General features: G+C 41.5%; 1 protein-coding gene across 1 annotated transcript in view; it reads right to left on the minus strand.

Annotated features, from left to right (window-relative positions):
* Positions 1 to 742: 742 nt before the first annotated feature.
* The window catches only part of LOC124776165 (branchpoint-bridging protein-like), a 42,902-nt gene continuing 24,203 nt past the window's right edge, over positions 743 to 19,441 (minus strand). Inside the window, exon 3 of the mRNA XM_047251006.1 lies at positions 743 to 859. Within this exon, the coding sequence (XP_047106962.1) occupies positions 743 to 859 (117 nt within the window). The remainder of the gene's footprint in view (positions 860 to 19,441) is intronic.

Consider the following 19,441-nt stretch of genomic DNA (forward strand, 5'->3'; position numbering starts at 1 on the left):
GGAGTTCGAGTCCTCCCTCGGGCATGGGTATGTGTGTTGTCCTTTGCGTAATTTAGTTTAAGTAGCGTGTAAGTCTAGGAATAGATGACCTCAGCAGTTTGGTCCCTTAGGAATTCACACGCATTTTATTTCGTAGGGAAAGTGTTGAGACACTTGCTGTTAACGTTAACGACCTCGCAGACTGTATTAGCAGCAACCTCACACGGATCGCAGGTGTGCAGTTATCTATAACGAAGTTGTATCTCAGTAAGATACTGATAAGATTACAAAGTGTGGCAAAGATTAGCAACTCTCTGCAAATGTTCAGAGTGCATAATTATTCATTTCATAAGACACAGAACTGTCATATCCTATGACTACAACATTAATGCCGAGTTATAACAATTTTGGGGAAATGAAAGGAAACACAATGACCACATAGGGTCAATCGTAGTTAAAGTAGATTCCGGTTCATTAGTAGGATTCTGGGAAATCGCAGTCAGTCTAAAATGGAGCTTGCTTACAAAACACTCGTGCAACCAATTCTAGAATATTTGTGAACTGTGTGGGACTCATATCGAATAGGACTAATAAAAATGTACAAAGATGAACAGCACAAATGGTCACAGGTGAGTTTGACCCGTGGAGGTGTGTCAAGTAGATGTTGAAACAGTCGAACTGGCAGTTTTTCGCCATCCACGTTTACGGTGAAAAACTACCGCACGACAGCATAACAACGCGGCCGGCCGTCAGAGCGCGGCCCTTATAAGACGTGCGGCCCTAAGACGTGCGGCCCGGCGCGGCGCGGCGCGGCGCGGTTTGCGCTGGCGAGGTCGCTGCCTCCAAAGACGTCGTAGGTACGACGAGAGTGTCGCGGCCCCTGTCAGCACGAAAACAGACACGGGGGTGGGACGTTGGCCCAATTGTTCAGAAGAATACTTCGACCCAGAGCTTTTAACTAGATTTCGTCTGTCGTCAGTCTGCAGTTTTTTCTCACCATTGTTAACTGTATCTGCAACATGTGGTGTTAAATGGCCATATGTTTTTCTTAAATAGGTAATACAAAATTTCATCTCATTACTTTTTTTGAGAACCGAGAAAGCTTTATTTAGCAGATAAACTGAGCGTCATCTATTTACACTGAAAGAGACTGCTGCTGAAAATTTTGGTGTCCCTGTTTTATGACTGTAGCTGTTTTCTCACAGTTCCTCGTATTATTTCACAAAAACAATGCAAAATAGGCCTACCAATGCTGAACAAAAATTCCTCCCTCAGCATTTATAATTGGATAGAACATACTAGCTCTATTGATTGCCGCTCTCGTGCTAGTAGTAATTTCTAAAATACCTGCAGAACCAACAAATTCATGGCGCATAGCTGGCAGTACAGTTGACTGGATATTGGCACAGGCTGCATTGTTTCCAGATTTTCCTGTCCACCTCAGATTTTCCTGACTACCTCAGCCTATGATATCATCGATGACATCATTCACTTATGAAATGTGTTTGCAAATTGCCAATATGGTTATACATCAGATACAGGATTTACACGCCACATACGAAAGTTTGTGCCGGACTGGGATTCGAACCTGGATTTCCTATTTGTCACGAGCAGCCACCTTATCTGAACACTGCTCCACCACCGACTCAGACCTAGTGTCTACGTCCCATAATGGCCACACACAGATCTTGTGATTCCTACATAGGGAGACACATCGCTTTTCTCCTCAGATTCTCTCGCTTTGGCACGAAATACAATAGTACGGTGATTGTATTTAAAGTGTCTGCACAGCTCGATGCAATAGTCATTCAAACGTGCATGTGTAGTGTGCTCAGACAGCCAAAGTGGTTAAAGTGACCGCTTGTGAGAAGCGGGAAAGCCGGGTTCTTGTCCCGGTCTAGCACACATTTTCATACGAGTATGTCACTAATAAATGGTGTAGCTGGTGTATGACTGTATTTGCAGTTTGCGAATACAGTTCATAAGTTAACACAGCTGTCGATCCTCAGTAGTGTCTCTTCCTCCAGACATACATGGCGCAGACAGCTGTCGACTGAGCACTTAGCGAAGCCATTCTGCACGATGCCCAAGGCGTGGTCCGAGCCGAGGTATCTGCGTTCAGCGTAAGCACTGCTCCGCCAGGCTCACAGCAGCCAGCAGCTAAACACCTCCAGCGGCAGGAAGCTTGATGCGCACCCTACGTCGCAGGTTTCCGCACTATTCCGCGGTGCTGCCCACGCCAACACATCTGCTTCCATCGAGATGTTTACCAGTGAGGGTACTGAAGAGAGGAATCTCGTTAATCATTGAGTTTTGGGAAGCATTGCATATAGCTGTTATCAAGTAATGAAGAAAACATTGCATATATGAGTAGCTGAGCGTGAAAGTGGTCGAAATAAGGTGGAAAAGCGAATAGGGTAGAATAAAACAACTAGCAAAGAAGTTGCAGTAAGTCACTCAAAACCAGACTGTGCCACACTTGGTAATGCACAGTAGAGCCAGCCCAGTACATCGTCAGTAAAACCTGCTGTGAAATGAATGAGATCTCATAACTCGAGGCTGTAAGAAAGATGAATGGAGAGATGAAACGAAGGCCGCTTGAACTACTTTGATCACAAGTTGAAGCAGATTCCGATCCTGAACCAAGAGATGAGCGATGTAGAGCGGTTGAAAGGGCGTGTTGAGGAGAGCGTGCATAATGAGGAAAGTCTAGAAAGCAAAGAAACGGTGCTAACCAAACAAACCAATTCTCAAAACACTGGTCACAGCTGTCATGTAACAATAGAAAATTTGTTGCCAGCCTGTACAGTTAAAAGTGAGAATGTTAGGATAACAATAGAGGATGAGGTATACAGGGAAAAGAGTCACTGAAGCCGCTTGTACTCGGCGTATTGAGATACAGGAAGCTGGAATGGAACTTTAACTTGATGTAAGTACAACCTATCTGGCTGTTATAAGTGAGGATATGTCAGACGGTATATTACCAGTTAGTGTGTGTGAGTCGAGTGGTGTTACCGCTGTTCGAGGGAAGATCATGTTTGTATCTACTGACCAAATCTTGTGTGTTGAAACAGATTTGGAAGTTGGATCAAATGTCGATTCATTACTCAAGTTTCTACATCTACATCTACATTTATACTCCGCAAGCCACGCATCGGTGTGTGGCGGAGGGCACTTTACGTTCCACTGTCATTGCCTCCCTTTCCTGTTCCAGTCGCGTATGGTTCACGGGAAGAACGACTGTCTGAAAGCCTCCGTGCGCGTTCGAATCTCTCTAATTTTACATTCGTGATCTCCTCGGGAGGTATAAGTAGGGGGAAGCAATATATTCGATACCTCATCCAGAAACCTACCCTCTCGAAACCTGGACGGCAAGCTACACCGCGATGCAGAGCGCCTCTCATGCAGAGTTTGCCACTTGAGTTTGCTAAACATCTCCGTAACACTATCACGCTTACCAAATAATCCTGTGACGAAATGTGCCGCTCTTCTTTGGATCTTCTCTATCTCTTCTGTCAACCTGACCTGGTACGGATCCCACACTGACGAGCAATACTCAAGTATAGGTCAAACGAGGGTTTTGTAAGCCACCTTCTTTGTTGATGGACTACATTTTCTAAAGACTCTCCCAATGAATCTCAACCTGGCACCCGCCTTACCAACAATTAATTTTATATGATCATTCCACTTCAAATCGTTCCGTACGCATACTCCCAGATATTTTACAGAAGTAACTGCTACCAGTGTTTGTTTCGCTATCATATAATCATACAATAAAGGATCCTTTTTATATGTATTCGCAATACATTACATTTGTCTATGTTAAGGGTCAGTTGCCACTCCTTGCACCAAGTGCCTATCCGCTGCAGATCTTCCTGCATTTAGCTGCAACTTTCTAATGCTGCAACTTCTCTGTATACTACAGCATCATCCGCGAAAAGCCGCATGGAACTTCCGACAGTATCTACTAGGTCATTTATACATATTGTGAAAAGCAATGGTCCCATAACACTCTCCTGTGGCACGCCAGAGGTTACTTTAACGTCTGTAGACGTCTCTCCATTGAGAACAACATGCTGTGTGCTGTTTGCTAAACACTCTTCAATCCAGCCACACAGCTGGTCAGATTTTCCGTAGGCTCTTACTTTGTTTATCAGGCGACAGTGCGGAACTGTATTGAACGCCTTCCGGAAGTCAAGGAAAATGGCATCTACCTGGGAACCTGTATCTAATATTTTCTGGGTCTCATGAACAAATAAAGCGAGTTGGGTCTCAAACGATCGCTGTTCCCGGAATCCATGTTGATTCCCACAGAGTAGATTCTGGGTTTCCAGAAAAGACATGATACGCGAGCAAAAAACATGTTCTAAAATTCTACAACAATGTCATATAGTTTTGCGCATCTGCTCGACGACCCTTCTTGAAAACTGGGACTACCTGTGCTCTTTTCCAATCATTTGGAACCTTCCGTTCCTCTAGAGACTTGCGGTACACGGCTGTTAGAAGGGGGGCAAGTTCTTTCGCGTACTCTGTGTAGAATCGAATTGGTATCCCGCAGGTCCAGTGGACTTTCCTCTGTTGAGTGATTTCAGTTGCTTTTCTATTCCTTGGACACTTATTTCGATGTCAGCCATTTTTTCGTTCGTGTCGATTCAGTCAAGATAAATGTTGAGCATGACGTATGTTCTGACGTGACCATGGAGCATGGCACGAGTAATATGGGAGAATGTAAAGCAGCTGTAAGTATGGTAACAGAAGCAGTTGAAGTCTTTCCTGTGGTGATTGTAAAACTCCAGGCACGACAGGAATTCGTGCCAGCGATTTGCGCCATTCAGGTGAGTATGCCAATCCAAAGAGGCTTGTTCATACGCAAATTCCGAGAATGTTTGGTGCCATAATGTCGCAAAATGAATTCTGTGTGTGGGGTAGACTTGTTGATTAAGCAAAGAGAGGAGCGAACCGCAAATGGTCACATAAACATGCCAAGACAAAGAAGCGAAAGGAATGATCACACAGCGCAGTTAAACTTAGACGAGTTTTTCGCAGAAAGAGTTAAATCAAACAGCTGGTGTGTCGGACAACAAGCAGTGTAGGTTCAATGCTCGGCATCTCTGCTGCGGGAAGATATAGTTTGTCCGCACAAGAGTTAGTTATATACCGAGGGATTGACAACCACGAGATAGTATCCTAGAATTAAAATATTTCCACCACAGACGAGATTATTGCAGTAAATCTGGCCCTGCAAAATGTCAAATTGTCCACAAGGAAAAGGAATGGGCTTGCCAACAGGAAAGCAAGTCCCATGTTGGTCAGAAGGTCTTAATGAAAACCCACAGGCTCTTGAATAAAGAAAAAAAAAACACTATTTCGTAAATTCTTCTCAGTATACAACGGGCCACTCGAAATTCGAAAGATTTTAGATGCAACTGCAGTTAAACTGGAGTCCGCAAAGTCGACGAAGTTGTAAAGCATTCATCAGAAATATGAGATGAGTACCGGTACCAGATGCGTGCGTTGTTTTGATGGCAATATGAGATATTTGATGGATTTCACAAGAGAGATTAAGTTCCATGAGAGAATTAAATGGGGAGTCAAAATGTACTTTGCAGTCATTGGAAACACGAAAAGATTTTTTCTGAGTCTAACGTAGTGTCGGGTATCGGAATTTTTTTGTTTTAAATTATCCTTGGTTTGGGGAAAGAGTTGTGTGGTGAGGCGATAGGTATTAATGTGCTCGCCAGATAAGCAAGCATATGTACCATGTTGAGAGCAAAGAATAGGAGGAAGAGTTATTTATGTCTACGCTAAATGAGCGTCTGGACCATAGTGTGTACAGAGGATAGTGGAATTGAGAAAATTAGCGATGTTCATCGACAGGTCTAGGGCCTATGTTATAGATACATGGGGACGTTTTTGATATTTGTGTTAGGGAGCATGGAATGCACTAAAATATAAGTTTTTGTAAGCAAGTTTTCTTGTCTTTGCATATCATAGGATCTGAGATCCATAGCTAGGAATATGGCGGCCAACAGCTTATCACTTCTTTCTCAGGCTTGGTGCAGTGGACGCCTTTCTCAGTTTAGAGCAGTACACTTCGATCCTAGACTTAGAGCACAGTTTTCTCTTGGAGAGGAGACACAGAAGGACTCAATGCAGCAGCAAGCAGAATTCCAACTTTGTAAGACGGCCTGAGATTTGTCTTACAGGTTCCAATAGTAGCCACCTACACCATCTCGATTGATGGCGAAAATATCGAGCGAATTGACTGGTTAGGAAGACGTGAAGTCAGGCATATTCTGATACTTAGTTGAGTTGATGAAGGCTCATCAAAGACCGAGCACAATCTTATTGTCACTGCATGTCTACCGCAGCTACGTTTCACACAATTAAGAATGTAGGATGTTGATTGCTCTCAATCCTCATCTCCATTTTTTAGATCTTTGCCAAGTTAATTGATTCCAGTGGATCTCAGTAACATGTTATCCATATATGTTTCTTTCATCATGTGCCGCATTAAGTCTTACGTTATGTCACTGATTTTCCTGTGCACATGGAATATGATTGGAAGATATTTTGGATGTATTTGTGCCAAAATTTTAATTTAGTAGTTAGTAAATCACTTATCCACACAGTACACTTCAATGATTTTGTGAATTGCAACACTCATGACTCACCTACCAGGTCCAGCCTTTTCATATCGATAAACCCATTGCGCAACAGTTATTAATTTAGTGGTGCTGAATTTAAAAGAGTGCAAACGTCCACTGAGAAGCCAAGCTGAAGCAGATCCAATATATTCTAGAGAGAAATGCATTGAGGGCTCAGTTGGCTTTCGCACCTTTTATTATAATTTACTTGTGTTACATCTTTTACCAAATCCAAAATCGACTTTATCTAAGTATCCTCTATAGCAAGATATCTATTACTAAACAGTTTTCTTTAATTGGCTTCTTCAGTATTTGTTTTTGTCGCGTGAGGTGATATGTCGAACAGTTTAATTCCTTCATAGATAATACTATTTTGAGTTATTTTTAACTACCTTTTCAAATTTCATTTTAGTAGTCTATTTATCCACATTGTTCAATTAATTGTACATTTTTTTCCGTCTATAAAGAACGCTATTTTTATTTTATGTTTACTCTTCCTTGGTAAAAATAACTTCATTCTATACGTATTCTATGGTTTTGGACAGAGCTGATTCTCCATTAATTATCAGCATTAGTTGTCCATCTCTAATTGATAAATGTAGAGTACACACACGGTGCAGTTAAAATCCCCTATGTTTTTAACTGATCTTTATATTTATAGTTAGTGCAGTTACTACTTTTTGGTTATTATTCTTATGAACCTCCTCTGAAAACTTTACTCGTATTTACTGCATGTGCATTTGTTTCCCACAAAGAATTGAATGTACTTCTGAGTAATGTGTAACTGCAAGGCGACAGTTGTTAGAGCTCCCACAAAATAAGGTGACCTGTGAACACAAACTCTCGTTCCGAGTGCTGGGCGAGTCCAAACCACTGTTCTGAAGGGGTGGCCGCCTCATTGACTGGCATCTACCAACCTGCACACTCAGTACATTGCAGAGTACTTGTGGAGTGCACATGACGGTTTCTTAGGCTAAGTGGCAGTTTGAGTAAAAACACTTCGACTGGCAGAATTTATCAGTAAACTGTCGAAGAAGTCCCAACGAAGTTCGCGAATTTACTGCCTTCCAGAAAAGCTCTCGCGCTCAAATTATTCTTGGGACCGACAGCTGGCTGAAACTGGAAGTGTAAAGTCCTGAGATATTTAGCGAGTAGTGGAACGTATGTAGGAAAGACAGAGGCCATAGGAGAGGGAGTGTTCATTGCATTTGTCAAAAAAATTGTCTCTATTGAGGTCGAAGCTGAGCTTGACAGTGAATTTATCTGATGCATATAACTGGTTTAATACTGGATGTTTTTATTGGTACCCGATTCTGCTGTCACAGTTCTAGAGTCATTCAGAGAATGTCTATAGTCAGTAGCGCGTAAATACTAACTGGAGTATGGAGTGGGATATCTATGGATTATTGCAGGAGATACAGACAGACAGTCATGCAGAGTACTTTTGCAACGTTTTCTGAAAACTGTCCTGAGCAGCTCGTTTGGTAGGTCACACGCAGTGGAAATATCTCAGACCTGCAAATAGCTGCAAATAGACCGGTCCTTATCGAAACCGTCAGTATGGAAATGGAGATTAGCATTCATTATAACATTATAGCAACTATGGTTACAAAAGTTAATAAATCAGTTAAGAAGGCTAGGAGAGTGTTCCCGCTAGAAAGAATAGATAAGCAGTTGTTAGCATCTCACTTAGACAGTGATCTGGCATCACTTACAGTAGTTCCAGTAAATGGAAGTAGAGGAATTGTGGGCAAAGTTTGAGCAGATTGTAAACCGTGATCCGGAGAATTATGCGCATAGTAAGAGAATTAAGGACGGAAAAGATCCACCACGGTTTAATAACGAGATTCGGAAAATGCTGAGGAAGCAGAGGCTGTTGAGTCTCGGTTCAAAAGAGAACGCACAAATGACGACAAGGAGAACTTAGTACAGATTCGTGCGTCTGTGAAATGTTCTATGTACGAAACATACGTCTAACACCGGTACCACCGACATACCGTAGCAAAACATCTGGCAGAGGACCCGAGAAAATTCTGGTCTTATGTAAAATTGCTAAGCCCAAGTTTTAAATTTCATATTCAAGAAATCGTTCACGCAGAAGAATCGTGCAAACGTACCGTCGTTTGACGATCGAACAGACTCTCATATGGATGACATAGCAATAAGCATCCTTGGCGTACAGAAGCAATTGAAAGAGTTGAAGAAAAATAAGTCACCAGGTCCGGATGGAATCCCTATCCGGTTTTCCAAAGAGTACTCTACGGCGTAAGCCCCTACTTAGTTTGCATTTATTGTGAATCTCTAGTCCGGCGCAAAGACCCAAGCCACTGGGAGAAAACGAAGGTGACTTCTCTGTATAAGAAGGCATAAGAATTTTCTCGGAGACTTAGAGATCAATTTCCCTAGCATCGGTTTGAACTATGGATACAGGCAAATTCTATATTTCTTGATTTCTGGAAAGCGTTCGACAAGGTGCCCTATTGCAGGCTGTAATCAAGGTACGAGCATATGGAATAGGTTCGCAGATATGTCAATGGCCTGAAGACTTGTTAAGTTACAGAACCCAGTTGTTGTCGTGGGCGGCGCGTGTTCATCACAGACAAGTGTATCTTCAGGAGTGTGACAGCACTGCTACTGTTCTCTACATACATAAATAATTTATCGGACAGGGTGGGTAGCAAAATGTAGAAAAATATGATTTAATGCGGATGAGTAGGGAAAACAAGCCCGAAATGTTTGGATACAGCATTAGTAATGTCCTGGTTGACACAGTCACGTCGTTTAAATATCTGGCTGTTATGTTGCAAAGTGAAACGAGCGTGAGAGGGTTGTGATAGAAAAGGCGAATGGTCGGTCTCGGTTTATTGGGAGAATCTAGGAATGTGTGGTTCATCTACAAAGCAGACCGCATATAGGGCGCCAGCGCGACCTATTCTTGAGTGCTGCTCATTCAAATGTTTGGGATCCTACCGGGACTGATTAAAAGAAGACAACGAATGATTTGTCACTGGTAGGTTCGAACATCACGTAAGTGTTACGGAGTTGCTTTGGTAACTCAAATGAGAATCGCTGGACAGAAGGCGACGTTTTTTCGGAGAATACTATTGGGAAAATTCTGTTGCCTCTAAAACCACATCACGTAAGGACCACGAAGATAAGATGCGGGAAATTAGGTCTCATGCGGAGGGATATAAATAATTATTTTTCCTTCGCTCTATTTGCGGGTGGAACAGGTAAGTGAGTGACTGGTAGTGGTAGATGGAGCCCTCCGCTCCGTCACGCACAGTACGACGCCTTGTGGAGTACCTGTGTAGATGTACCCCTTCTATTTGTAATGTGGAATAAATCTAAAAGTTTGTAAACTGTTCATTTGTTTCTTCAGAAGCATATAAACAGTAAACGAGCTGACTGAAAAATGCAAGGCCAGACTCCTCTTCATAGGCGAGTGTTTTGACTAAAGCACTACGTGCAGCTGCCACGAGGTGGAAGAGTCGTGCAACTGTGCATATGCTTTAAAAACAAGAAATTTCTTGTAATGCTTCAGTAGTGCAAGACGCTTTCTGTCAGGGCAATTAAATTATTTGCTTTTCGCGCCATAATCTTGGGACTCTAATTACGAAAGAGTTGTCTAATCTCTTTTTGTGTATCTTTCATAGCACAACGGTTTTGTTATCACAGTTTCAAAGTTCCTCTGGAGCTGGCTTGTGAGACACTCCCATCGCCGGTCTCGTCTCTCACACAAAAGGACGAGCTGTGGCGGGGACTGCGCGGCAGTGCGCGCAGTCTGTGTTCATATTACGGCCGCGATAATTCCTTTTAATCGCGGAGTATCCAGCCATTGTATGTCAAGTTCTTTCTGTGTGAGTCAATAAAAATCTACAAGCGGTAACACGAATGGCAAATTTAGTGCCTGCAGATGTAAAAGCTTATTAGCAGTTGCCTATGCACAAGACTGGAAATCAGTAATGGACGTCGCCTGTGAAATGTGAATGCTACCTGAAATAGATGCCTGGTTCAAATGGCTCTGAGCACTACGCGACTTAACTTCTGAGGTCATCAGTCGTCTAGAACTTAGAACTAATTAAACCTAACTAACCTAAGGACATCACACACATCCATGCCCGAGGCAGGATTCGAACCTGCGACCGTAGCGGTCACGCGGTCCAGACTGAAGCGCCTAGAACCGCACGGCCACAACGGCCGGCACCTGAAATAGAATGGTCGATGCTATACGCCTATAAATTACAAACAGAAACGCTCGAGAAAGATTCTTTTGTCTTTGTTCAGAGATTACCAAAATTTTAAATGTTCTGGGTTTGCGTTTTCTGCACAGATCCGAAGTAACTCACCAAAAGTCAACTTTCCCTGACGACCGATGTCAGTGCTGACTGTGCGTGAGGAAAGGAATACTGAAGAAATACTGGAGCGCGTGCCGTGTGAGTGAATAATTCTGGCGACCCTCGGAGAACGCTTTTCTGAATGGAGGGTTTTGCAAAACAAAAACAGAAAATGGTAAAATTCACACAATGGCTTGGGAACATCGCGATGCAGTTGGGAGGATGATGATCATTAATGCCGTCACTCACATTCCACGTGGAGAAGATGTGAGGAGACATTTATCCAGGTAAAATTTGGAGTGGATCTGGACTCAGCAGGCCGAGTTCAGGTGTCAGCAACTAGTGGTAGCTTCCAGTAACAAATTGTGGCCAGCCTCTATGTACAAACAGCCGGCCTACAGTGGTGTGTGTGTGCCTGAAGCAGGTCTCGTGTCGAGGCAACACTGGCCAGGGTGGTGCGCTGCGCTGGCGGCAGCGCGCGCGCCGGCCGCCCTCACACGAAGCCCCGGCGTGTGCCTGGGTGTGGCCGAGCCGTGAGCGAGCGACCGTGGATTCAGTCCTCAGGCGATTGGATTTTGTTCCGTGACTGAGGGTGTTTGCTTGTGAACCCACGTTAAAAAATCATTTTTTTTGTTTCCCATCATTAATCAACATTACGAGTTTTCTAAATACAATCTAAAATAGAATTTTACATCGAAAGTTTTTTAAACACCAGTTTAAAGGGCCTCTGGCACTGACCCCATTTCTCTGTTTGTATCACATGTCAAATGTTATCAGAAGAGAGTTATGACGTATGATATGTGAACTACCTCTGAGATTGAGACTCAATAGGGCTACAAAATGTGTTAAAAGACAGTGAGAAATTAGTGTGTGCTGGGAATGTGCGAAAAAAGTCAGACACGTGTTTATGTAAAGTGATTAGTGATACGAACCTGTAGGTGGTCGTGGTAGTCTCACTGAGGAAACGGTAGGCGAGCTGCAGCCTTACTGTGGTTTAGAAATAAGAAGGAATCCAGGTAATATACTGTAGAAGACGTGAGGAAAGAAGTTTGAGCTACTTTCTTCCATAAAGCTTCTGTTGACGACAATCCACACGGTCTTTGTGACAGTGGTGTAAACTCGTGTTGGGGATGCAGAAAAGCACTTGCACTCTCTGCCACTTTGAAGTGGAACCGTTTAAGCCCATCTACAGGAGGATAATCAGCAAAAAAATAATGTCACGGTGCTTAAATGGACACACACAAAACATGAACAAATGTTTCAGCCAACTGATATGAGAACGCGTGCCAAAAACAGTGTTTGTCGGTTTCAGCGCATTGAGATTAAATGTGTATTGTGTTTTAATGACTGGGCAGCATGTCACTATGAAGTTTCCGAATTCTAGGAATATTTCCTGGATCTGATACGAAACAATCACTTTGAGTCCTTGAGAGCAGCCCGAGCTGACAAGTGCATTCTCGAGGCAAATAAGGAGGCCAGAACAACAAGGAGAAACTAGAAAAGGAAAGGGAGAAGATGAAAAATATATAACAAGACGAACGTGCAACCAGAATGCGTTACGGGCAAAAGAGTTGAGTCACAGAATACTATTTGAAGAAAAGTAAGCTGTAGACAGTAACCTACTAACAATAGGAGGAAAACATGTACCATTAATTAGTAAAAAGTTACCCATATTTTGCTCATGAAATATAAATACTTCTAGAACGAAAAATTTATTGCTCATGCGACATGACACCAATACAGAAACTATTGTTTGCACCCTTAGTTCCTAGTTTCTCTACTTGAAATTTGCTATAACCCAGACAGATTTTGTCTAGAAACCTGTTTGCATTTTTAGTTGTTGCATCACTTCTGACTTTTCCTAAATGGAACCATGCCGTTTTCTTCTCCACGTAGCACTCCTCTCTCTTATCAGATTTTTTCTGGGTACTGAAGCCGTGGCAGATGCTTGAGGGATTGTCCTTTCTTTCTCTAACCATTTCTGAAGTGCAGTCTTGCATGTTATTCCAGGCTTTGCAGGTGCATTCTGAGTAATTTCGTACATGTTGTTTGTTTCCAGTACTGCAATAGTGGATGTGATTTCCTTAACGAGCAGTTCTTTTCCTTTGATACACCTCACGTCAATCTTTATATGTATTGGGTGAAAAATATTATTCTGAAGGACTACAGAGTTGTAAAGACTGGATCAAGTCAACTTGTTGAATACACGAGCTATTGCTATAAAAGAAACAAAATAGTAATCTGAAATAAATTAGAAAAAAAATTGATCTTTACAGCAAAATAGATTTGTGAAATGACAGTATGACCAAAATGAAATGTGATCTTCTTGGTGGTATTGCTGAATTAAAAAATGACATGGTTGCTTTGAAATGTAATCTTGGTGAGATAATAGGAAAACAAAGTGAACTGATTAAAGAACTTAATGTTCATGTAAGCTCAGTCAGTGGAAAACTAACTGCTCATCACCAGACAGATGACATCAATGGAAAATTTTCTTCCGAAATTAGCAGAATAGAAAAAGTGTCAAGCCTCTGATAAAAGCCAGAGTGTAGGAATGTATATTGTCTATTAGGAAAAAAGTATGAGCACGAACTAAGACGAAGATCTCAGAATTGAGGAATATTGCATCTAAAGTAAATATGAGAGCATGATGAAAAGTATTATCTCCGAAATTTGTATGTGAAAACTCTTCAAGCTTTTCGAATAAAACAAATGTTATTAACAGTCTACATATTCATTTGTCATGTCCTCTGTCACTAGAGTACAGGAAAGTCTGTTGTCAATTAGAAAAAAAAAATATGCGCACAAACTGAGACAAAGATCTCAGAATTGAGGAATATTGTATCTGAAGTAAATATGAGGGCATGCTGAAAAGTAATTTCTCCGAAAATTTCGCTCTTCAAGGTTTTCGAATAAAACAAATGTTATTAACATTGAACATATTCATTCATTCCTTCGACGACTTCACTTTGATAGTAATGAAGCGTTTCAAGCAGAAGTGAGGTTGTTTCTCCACCACCAGTAAAACTTGTTCTCATAGGGAGAAATGGGTTCATCGCCATTGTTACTACGCTGAGAAAAAATATGTAGACATGAAGACTTAAGATGTAGACTACCAATAACATCTGTTTCATTTAAAAAGCTTTAAGAGTCTGTACATTTGCAGTTTGTAAATTTCGGATGCCTTAGTTTTCAGCACCCCCTCACCTGTGTAAAACAAAGCATAACGCTCCAGATGAAGAGATACTGAATTTAACCCTTTGACTGTCAAGAGTGCAATGCACGAAGCCTTCAGTGACTACTGTTGCAGAATTTGTAAGATGATCTTTCACAAGCCCCAAAGAAATTCTGGTCGTATGTAAAGGCTGGTAATGGCACTGAAGTTTATGCCCATTTACTCGTGGGTGGGCAGGAAATGAAACTGAGAGTAGCAAAGCAGAAGTAGAAATGCTCAGCGCTGTTTTCAAATGTACCTTTAGATAGGAAAACCCAGGAAAATGACCTCAATTTAGTCCCCGTGACACTCAAAAGATGAGTGAAATAAATGGTAGTGTCAGTGATGATGAGAAACAGTTGAATCGTTAAAACTGAACACATCTCTAGGGCCTCATAGAAACTCTATCAGATGCTTTACTTAATTTGCGGCTGAGTTAGCCCCTCTTTTAACTATACTATATTGTAGATCTCTTTAACAAAAAACCATGCCCAATAGTTCAAATGGCTCTGAGCACTATGGGACTTAACTGCTGAGGTCATCAGTCCCCTAGAACTTAGAACTACTTAAACCTAACTAACCTAAGGACGTCACACACATCCATGCCCGAGGCAGGATTCGAACCTGCGACCGTGGCGGTCGCGCGGTTCCAGACTGTAGCGCCTAGAACCGCTCGGCCACTCCGGCCGGCGCCCAATAATTGGAAGAAAGCACAGGTTATATCCCTTTACAAGATGGGTGGTGGAAGTGATCCGCAAAAATACCAGCTGATATCCTTGACATGTGTTTGTCATAGAATCTTAGAACATATTCTGAGTTTAAACGTAGTGAGATATGTCAAACAGGACGACTTACTCGGCGCCAGCCAGAAGAGATTCCAAAAACATCGATTATGTGAAACAAAACTCACACTTCTCTAATGTACGAAAGCTTTGGATCCAGACACTCATGACACACGTAGTATTTCTTAATTTCCGAAAAGCATTTGACTCATTATCACATCTATGCTTATTATCGAAAATACCATGGGATGAGGCATCAAACGAAATTTTCGACTAGATTGAGGATGTTTTGGCAGGTACAATGCAGCAAAATTGACTTGGATAGAGTCATTGACTAAAGTAAAAATATCTTTGGGTGTGCTCCAGGCACTTGTGTTGGAACTTTGCTGTTTTTGTTGTACATTAATGCAGACAATATTAATAGCAGCTTCATTCCTTTTGTATATGACGCAGTTATCTGTGATTAGATGCAGATACTGTCTCAAAACAGCTTCATACATATTCAATCTGATCTCGATAAGATTTCAAAGTGGTGCAAAGGTTGGTAACTTGCAGTAAATGTTCAAAAATGTAAAACTTTATACTTCACAAAATGAAGAAACGTAGTTTACTATGACGATAATATCAATGAGTCGCAGTTGAACTCATTCAACTCATGCAAATACTTGGGTGTAACACTTTGTAGGGGTACGAAGTTGAATGATCATGTAGGCTCAGTCTTGGGCAAAGCAGGTCATAGGCTTCAGTTTATTGGTAGAAGACTGGGTAAATACAATCAGTCTAGAAAGCAGATTGTCCACAATGCATTTATGTCACCCAGTCTGGAATACTGCTTTAGTGTGTTGGACCTGTACCGCGTAGTACTAACAGAATGTATTGAACATACAAGTATACAAAGAAGGGCAGCATCCGTGGAAGAGTGTCACAAAGATGCTGAAGTACTGAACTGCCAGACTCTTGAAAACGGAGTAAACTAATCTAGGAATGCTTACTCAAAAACCTTCAAGAACTGTTTTACATTATGTCTAGGAGTGTGCTACAATCCCCTATGTACCACATCCATGGAGATCTTGAGGACAAGATCAGATTGTTTACAGCATGCACAGCGCCATTTAAAAAATCATTCATTCCGCATTAAATACGTGAATGGAATGGTAACAAATCCTTATAACTGGTACAGTGGGGCATCGCCTCTGCCAGACATTCTATAGTTTGCAAAGCATAGATGTAGATGTAGACGTACTATTACAATTATTACGACACCATTAATTTCACCTAATCTTTATAAATAATGGCCTGTAGCTGTAGTACTTCGAGAATTTCTGCGTAAATTCTAGAACCACTCGTCCATCTACTGTCTCGAACACATGATATCTTAAATATAAGTGGGAGGGTGGAAGCATATCTACTGTGCCACCTGTTTCTGTGTGCAGCTTGGAAGTTTGTTATGAAAAGACTGGAAGAGTGTTTGCCGCTAGCGCCATCAGGAAAGAACATGGAGTAATTATAGGCTATTCTTTCCTGTGTTAGTGAAAAAAAGTACTGTGTTAGTAAAAAGACAAACGAACAATTGCTTACAGACTTTTATCTTACTTCATGTCTTAGCCCTGTATGACGCAGACGTATGTGATGTCCATAAATCATCTAGTTGTTAGACCATCTTATTATAAATATGTTTAACAGAGTCTGATGTTTCATGACTAAGTCGATTTGCAGAAGTTGTTGTCTGCGAAAGTTGAAAATATATTATGATTGAACTGAAAGTATTCTATGAGTACCCAATTATTTCAAGAATAGAGAAAGACTCTAATGAATTCCTATAACCAGCGAAAATCTTCAGAGAAGAAGCTTTTGAGAGACCGACGTAGCTGAATATTCAGAGAAGAGGATCAGCTAGTCACATCACGTAAGTCAGCTGATGAGAGTGAGGTGTGAATTGTGAATGCAATCCAGTTTCGCACCGCTTCTCGTGTCGTCAAAACTATTATATCATGGCGACCGTGACAGGACTCGAAGAAAGTGTGAATTTTAAGACGGAAACGGGTAAAAGATATTTTGAGTTGCCACAGCAACCAGGCATAACAAGATACGAGAACTGTTTCGAGTAATTGGATTTAGTCCAAGGAACCAAATGGAAGAAAGTGGAGAATGCAACACAGTAAAAGACTTAAGAAAGTAATAACATCAAAGGAATGGAGAGTAAACCTCAACATTTTAGACTAATAAGAGTTACACGGAGAATACTTGGACTAAGAAGATTGAATGTGAAGAGTACACAGCTCTCTTACACATGGAAACCGACTCCGACGGTGCCAGCTGCTGCTCACCGGTGCTGACTCCACATCCACTCGCTGACGTCGACGCTGACACCAATGTTCGATGCCGCCGGTACCAGTGCTGTTCACCGGTGCACAATTCACAACTGCTCACCGTCGCAGCTAGAGCTCTACGCCAGGTGAGCATAATACAATAATTGTTTGAGTATAAAGCAGACTAGGATCAAGAACAGCAACTAGCTTCAGAACCAACCGTGGCTATCAAAGTGAGTAGGGAAATGTCAGACTAGACTGTTGGCAAATTTAATTAAAGCCCAAAGTGCAGCTTTAAGAAATGAGATAGGCTCAGTACATTCTAGATTAGATTTAGTAAATACTCAGTTGAATGCTAAGTTGGATGAACAGAAGGTAGATTTTACTTTAAGTGAAAAGCTCGATGCATAGAGTGCTAATTTAAGTAGAGAAATAGACACAGTGAATATCCAATTAAATATTAAGTTAGATGCTCAGAGTGAGGTTTTAAGTAACCAGAGTGAAACCTTGAACAATCAAGCAACAAATATAGGTTTATTAAAGACTGAATTTGACACTTTAAATAAGAAACTCGAAAATATGAAGTTAGAACTAACTAGTTCTTCAAATACGCACGTAAATCAGCTGTTTACTGACTTTGACCAGACAGAATGAGCAATTTCAGAATTGAAGCTAGAATTTGATACTGAAGACAAATGTAATAGTGTAGAATCTGAATTAAGTGAAAAATTAGGATCATTTCAGAGTGTATGTAATATTACATTTGATGCTGTAAAGCAAAGATTACACACTTTAAAGGAAAGTGTTGAGAATCAGGACAAGCTAATTCCTATAGTCCAATCGCAAATTGCAGACGTTAACACTCGAGTTGATAATGTGGAAAGGAGTTTTAAAGAGAAACTGGCAACGTCAGACACAATAGATATAAGCAGTCTGGAGGAACAGGTGCCGGCCGCGGTGGTCTAGCGGTTCTAGGCGCTCAGTCCGGAACCGCGCGACTGCTACGGTCGCAGGTTCGAATCCTGCCTCGGGCATGGATGTGTGTGATGTCCTTAGGTTAGTTAGGTTTAAGCAGTTCTCAGTTCTAGGGGACTGATGACCACAGATGTTAAGTCCCATAGTGCTCAGAGCCACTTGAGCCACTTTGAGGAACAGGTAGGATAGACAGAAAGGTTGCTGTGAGAGTAACATCCGACAACGTGTCTCGAATTTTATCTTCTGAACTTAGTAATTCTAAGAGAAATGTAGATGAACTATGGAAAGAATTCAAACTTATGCAGGACAAAGTAGAAAATAGGGTGACTTCTCCTAACGTAGTATTAACTAGTGAAGTAATAACAGATTTACAATGGGGAGCAAATTCAGGGTTATCTAGAGAGTTCCGTAACTTTAAGCTGGATGGGGAAGTACAGCCTACTCATTTTTTGAAAAGCTTCCATCAAGCCTTGCCCAAGACTTGGGAACTTTCAAAAAAAGACTGAATTTGCGGTGGGATATCTTTTAGGAGAAGTCTCAGAGTGGGGTACAGTAAACATCGAAAATTTTTCGTCTTGGCAGGCTTCCAGAAGAAGTTTCAGTAGAAGTATTGTTCAGCAAGCGCCCAGGAAAAACTAATATCCGATATGCGGGACCCGAAGTATTACAACAGTACATGGGATACGATGCGAAAAGTATTTCGACTGGCATTTAACGAGAGCGAAGTACTTAGATAAACCGATGGAGGAAGAAGGGTTGGTCCGAATTTTAATAAGACGCTTACCCGTCTACGTTAGGAAAAATGTATTATGTAGTGGGTGGAAAACCATAGAAGAATTATTATCCTTTGTAGACGCACTTGATGCTTTAAACAAAGACCGCAACGATAACGTACATCAACGTGAAAATCAGAGTTACAGAAGAGGTAGTGATAATAGTAATTTTAAAAGACATGAGGCAAACTCAGCTAGAGGACACCGGTGTAACTGGAATAATAGTAACGAAAATTACCAGAAGAAGCATCCACCTTCAAATTTAGGTGTAGTAATTTCGTAAGAATTTGTACCAAGGAGTAATAGAGTACAAAATGATATCGTAATACCCCGATTTGGTAACCAACCAGTGATTACCAATAATGAGGAAAACATAGTGTGAACTGGATCCAGGGCCAGAACCCAGGTCATAGAAATGCAGTAGG

The sequence above is a fragment of the Schistocerca piceifrons genome, chromosome 2 (genome assembly GCF_021461385.2).
Source record: "Schistocerca piceifrons isolate TAMUIC-IGC-003096 chromosome 2, iqSchPice1.1, whole genome shotgun sequence".
Classification (NCBI taxonomy): Eukaryota; Metazoa; Arthropoda; class Insecta; order Orthoptera; family Acrididae; genus Schistocerca; species Schistocerca piceifrons.